Consider the following 6000-nt stretch of genomic DNA (forward strand, 5'->3'; position numbering starts at 1 on the left):
CCCTAAGGGGAGCAGCCACATTAACATCTTAGAAGGGCTGGGAAGTTGCATAAAGGGATTATCTCAAGATAGGAAGAGTAAAAGGTTTACCTTCCCTGAAGCTATCACCCCCTCCTCAAGTCTGTTGTCCGAACAACTTAAGTCATTGATACTATCAGACTCAGACATCCAGGTGAAAAGAAAACAATCAAACACCTTTGTTTCGACCAAGCCAGCCTCTTTGCCTCAGGCGAGATTTCATCTATAAAAAGTCCCAACTTTGGCTGCTCAGTGCGCCACTTTCAAGGTCTCCTTACTCCACATCAGTCAGACCTCTGTTTTGGTAGCCGACATTTCTGCTCAATCCCGGTTGCGGAGCAGACTTGTCCCACGATCCCGCACCCCATTCGCTCCCTGGAGGGAGTCTACATTCTGGTAAGCATCTCCATTAGTAACGCCTGAAATCTGTCCCCAATCTCCAACCCTAATTTTCCTGAGTCCTGAATGTGTGTGTGAGTGCTTGCACAGCGAGTGTTTTTCCCTTATTTTTAATAAATTAGACATCTAGTTATTAATATCCGTCTCAGCTTTACTTATTGGGATCCCCTGGTCTACTCCGTATACACATCGGGAGACGATTCTGCAAGGGCCATCGTAGCAGGCCCTCCTCTTGCAATATTTGAGCTAATAACAATAATAATAAAATTCCCCTAAATGGACCCTTGGCTACAAGTGGACCCTTGCTATATGCTGGGGTTTGGTTCCAAGATCCCCTGTGTATAACAAAATTGTGTATACTTAAGTCCCATTAAATATAATGACATAGCAAAATGGTATCCCTTTTAAAAAATGGAAAATCAAGGTTTGATATTTGAAATTTATATATTTTTTTTTAACATTTTCAAACCGTGTATGCTTGAATCCGTGTATAAAAAATCTGTATATAAGAAGGGCTGACTGTATTGGTTTGAGTGTTGAACTATCTCTCTGGAGATCAGGGTTCAATTCCCCACTCAAGCATAAAAATCAACATGGTGTCCTCACACTCTCTTGGCATCAGAGAATGGCAACAGTAAACCACTTCTGAGGAAACATGCCAAGAAAACCCTGTGATGGTTTGCCTTAGGGTTGCCATAAGTCAAAAATGACTTGAAGACACAACAGCAACAACACATCTTCTAAGTTATAAGTTCCCCATCTTTAGTCCTCCATTTGTTTTGGACTTCAGGCCCCAGAAGCCCAGCCAACTTGTCCAACAGTCAGGAATGATCGGAGCTGAAGTCCAAAACATTTGGAGGACCAAACGTTTCGAGCCACTGTTCTAAATTAATCAATATATATTAATTGCTCTTTTATTCCATGTCTATTAGGATGCCGCCATGCATATTGTGGAGATGGCTACCGACAGGAAGGTGTTGAAGATTGTGATGGGCAAGATTTTGGATATTTAACATGTAAAACATATCTCCCTGGGTATGAAAAATTTAAAGCTTAGTTTTTGTTGAATCAAAGAAGAATGTTATTTACTTCAGTGAAAGTGCAGGAGAAATTGCATGCGGAATGAAGTCTGGACATGCCTTACCCTGTGATGCCAATGAGTAGAAAGCCCTAGAGAAAGCAGGACTTTACAGTAGGAATTCTCAGAATGTGGTAACAGACTTGCTTTTCCCTGCATCTTTAAGAAATTAATGGATGGGAAGAGCCATGGGGAGCTTGGGTCCCCCAACAACACAGTTCCCCATCTCCAATATGAATACAATTGATGGGTTAGCATTGTTCTCTGTTGCTGGAAATATTGCCAAGTTGTGTGGCCTGGAAAGATGAGTGGTGGAGGTGGGATTATGTCCCCCTTCTGTTTTCCTCCAATGTCACTGTTTGTAGATGCATTTTCCACCTCATTTAGACATTCATGCTGTCTGTAGAGGCACATCTGATATTACAGAGAGGTTGAAATGTGTAAAAAGAAAAAAGAAAAAGAAAAGGTAGTAATTTCAGTTTGCCATCAGTTACACAATGGAGCTACAAAATACTAATTTGGTACAGTGTTGTCGTGCTTCTCTAATCCAGCAGGGTATATGGATAAGAAATGTGCTCACTTGCAGTATGACTTGCATGCACTGGTATTAATAGCTTCCCTTGGTCAGCAGCATTTTACCTGCCATAGTTCTGTCATTCTGTCAAGTACTGTTACTAACTTACAGGAAACATTTAATTTACAAATGAAATTATCTGCTGAGTCCTCATGGCTCATGATAGAATAATGTGTTAATTAGCAAGGATAAAATAGCATAAGAGTCAGTTCTGCAAATCCTCTTCTGTGTTACCTCTCAGGATGTAATTGTAACTACCTAGAACATCCTGTAGATCAGGGGTGGGAAACTGTGACAGGTCTGGGAGCTGTACAAATGATGGGAGGTGGGCAAAACGTGAGGGGACCAGAAGTGAATGGAAATCCACGCCTGAGTCGAAAGAGTTATAGAAAGGTACAGTTAGGCAATAATTTGAGAGGTTCCACCAGAATGTCAGCAAAATTCACTCTAATATCAATTTTAGCCTGGATCATTGTGCACAAGAAGTTCACTTTCCTGATACAACTGTCAACTAAACAATGGACATCTAAGCACTACAGTGTACAGTCAGCCCTCGGTATCTGTGGTGGACTTTTCATGGATCCATGGATGCTCAAGTTCTGTTGTACCCAATGACAGCGCATGCACGCTGCCACACTGTCATTAAGGACAATGGGACTTCAATGGTGGCGTGTGCAGGTGGCTGCGCTGCCATTAAGGACTGTTCCTGTTGTCCCCAGTGTCAGCACATGCGCGCAGCCACACCACCATAAGAGACAACGTGGCTTGTTGTCCCTAATGGTGGTGCAGCTGTATGCATGCACTGCTACTGGGCACAAATGGGCCTGTCCCCAATGGTGGCACAGCCCTGTGCATGCCCTGCCACATGCATGTACCAACATTGGGGATAATGCAGGCTTGCCCTCCATGGATGGTTGAATCCGCGGATGGCAAGTCCACAGATACCAAGGGCTGACTGTATCAAAAACCTACTGATCCCTACACATGCTTACACACCTCCAGCTTTCACCCAGGACAAACTACCAAATCTATTGTTTATATCCAAGCCCCCAGTACAGCCACATCTGCTCAGGCCTACAAAAAAGAAATGGATATACTGCAGGCATTTTTCAAACTACAATATCTACCCAATGAGATAATACCCAAGATAGACATAAAACAAAAAATGACAGAACACCTCTAATAGTCACCTACAGTTCTGAGCTTAGATGACTGAAAAGCATAAATGGGTACAAATGTGACTTCAGAAATAGGAATAGCCCCAAATCAGTTGCAGAAGACTTCAGTCTTCCTGGACATTCAATTTCTCAGCAGCAATTCTTAAACAAAATAAAATAAAGGAAAATTAGAAAGAGAAACAGATGAATTGGGATATAGCCAAGAATCCCAATGTATTAACAGTACACTGCATGTATTAAAACATGAGTTTTCATCACAGCCGCACATGTTGTCTGCTTTTTGACAATAATTTACTGTTTCTGTAGCCATACCAATGCACTACACAAAAATCTTCCTTGCATGTGTTTACCCGTTCATATATGGTTGTATGCAAAACCTGTTTCACACCTTTGCCCTTTCAGTTACCCTTTACAACATTGTTAAGAGGATATTTGTCACTCCATCGCTACACGAACATGCTTTGCATTTCCAGTACATTACACAATTTTCCTACCCCTGCACCATTTGCATATATCTCTGTTCCCAGAAGATTCATTCCATACATCTGAAGAAGCTGGCTGGAGCCCAAAAAAGCTTGTGCTGAAATATATCAGTTAATCTTAAAAGTGCTTTTAAATCCATCCTTCACCTTTTTCCTTTTCCTTCATAGAGTAAAAGAGACTGACATGGCTGTTTCCTTGAATACTGCCTCTGATGTTTGAGATAATACATAACAAATATGACTAACACTCCATTAATTTGAATAAACATCTCCTTCCCTGTTCTGGCAAGGAACTTTGTTTGATCAAATTTGATCTAAGAAATATAAAATGATACTAGATTAAGGGCAGAGCAGAAAGCAAGGAAACCAGAAGCATCAAATATGATGCTATATTTTTAGAATAAGTACAAATAAAATGAATAAACAGAAAGATCTTCACTCATAGTGAAGTTGGAAGAGAAGACTTATCTGGTGTATATCCAATTGCTTGATCCAAGTAGAGCAGAACCATTGAATCAGATACTTCATGGTAAGACAACACTTCTCTAAACCCCGTTGATTCAGTCTCTACTGGGGACAAAATAATAAAATAGTGTTAAAAATGAAGGGAGAACATTAATGTATAATGATTTGAGTGTGTTTTTTTTTGTCTTAGGTCTTATGGAAAATTACGCTGTACTTCTTATTGTTATATTGAGTCTACAGAATGTCGATATTTTACATGAAAGCTGTGTGGCAGTAGGTGAGTATCCCTCATATGACATGGACAGTGCTGATATTATATTATCATCAAACCAAGCCTGGACAATAGATGAACCTATCTCTGAGATGAAACCATCAGTGTCATCTGATCATTTTTAGTCAATTCACACACAGGAAGAAAATAAGACTGCTGCAACCTATCTTAATAGAAAAATGTCAAACAACATTCAAAGTTGAGACATACGTTTTCCGTGGCTGCTTACAGGACTTTCCTTGTGCAACAAGAACAAAACCAAACTACTGGAGCACTATTTTACTTTGATACTGTTACTTCAATTGAACACAACAATACCTCAGCTTAGCACTGTTAGTCCTACAAACAAGTTCTTCAAGGTTGGTGGGTTTTTGTTTTTTTAAAGAAAGACTTTCTGGTATAAACACAAAGCATATTTTGGTTGTAGTGTTTATAAGGACTATTTAAAATGTTGGTTTTTTTACTACAATGTGAACTTTGTACATGCTATAGTTGCATGAAATGTGCATTTAAATTAATGAGAAGTCTTCAGTTTGTGTATATTGACTTGACAAACAAGTTTAGGCTGCAATCTGAAACATCCTAACATGGGAGTAAATACCATTGAACTCACTTGTGAGTGGATGTGTCAAGGAGGTTAACCAGATGAAGAACTGGTCAGCTTTACTTGGAAACAGGATTTATATAAAAGAGCTGTAAATAGATTGATGTATATTTATATTAAGAATGACTTACACAGGATCATCCAAAGGGGATTTGACAGGGGGGTAGCTATGTTGCAACAAAAAATGTTAAAGCTTCTGGTGCCATGTTAAAAATTAGCATGTTTTATTTGGCATGAGTTTTTGTGGACTCCATCCCACTTCATCAGATGCATTTACTTGCATGTTACCAAAGCCAACAGAATGGATCAACAAACTCAAAATACCTGGAAAGGTTATCTGCCTATCTTAGCAAAGGACTGACAGCACCTTGAGATGACTGATCACTCAGAGGAAAGTCCAGATGGTTCGGGTAAAACTGTAACCAAACTCTTCAGTTTTTCATGGAGATGACCACTCAGGACAACTGACTCATGTGGAACACATTCTTGTTGCCTATGCATCATATTCCTGACAAGGGATAATAATATACATATCCTGTACTAATATGCCTGAAACTTGCATTCTTATACAACAGCATAGAAGTGTTGCATTTTAAAATGGTTAGAATTGCATTAAAGACTATTGTTGAAAAAATGACTGTTAACAACTTTTATTTTAGCTTTTATGTTAGGTTTAATATTAATGTATACATATCCCTAGTTGTCTATCCTGAAGAGATCAACCCATAGGGTGTTATTCAGAGTAAATGTTGCACAGATTTAATATGTTCTTCTCTGGAATTGTCAAACAGTTGTTTTATTTTAAAGAACATTTGGAACAATTATTTTACTTCTTTTCCAGCAGAAGCTCAGAATTAATATTGGAGATATGCTGAGTAAGTTACAAATGGGAGTTATCTCATATTTAGAGATAACTAAATCTTTATTTCTA

At 39.1% G+C, this 6000-nt stretch overlaps 1 protein-coding gene across 3 annotated transcripts in view; it reads left to right on the forward strand.

The window, feature by feature from the left end:
* Window positions 1-6000, forward strand: part of LOC149309759 (uncharacterized) — a 56928-nt gene extending 50928 nt beyond the window's left edge. For all 3 annotated transcript variants that reach the window (XM_089533012.1, XM_089533013.1, XM_089533015.1), the window contains 2 exons: window positions 1350-1452; window positions 4385-6000. In XM_089533012.1, coding sequence (XP_089389138.1) covers window positions 1350-1452; window positions 4385-4454 — 173 coding nt within the window. In that variant the 3' untranslated portion in view covers window positions 4455-6000. The remainder of the gene's footprint in view (window positions 1-1349; window positions 1453-4384) is intronic.

Source organism: Sceloporus occidentalis, unplaced genomic scaffold (genome assembly GCF_023333645.1).
Source record: "Sceloporus occidentalis isolate IW3139 unplaced genomic scaffold, rSceOcc1.0.p SCAF_7, whole genome shotgun sequence".
NCBI lineage: Eukaryota > Metazoa > Chordata > Lepidosauria > Squamata > Phrynosomatidae > Sceloporus > Sceloporus occidentalis.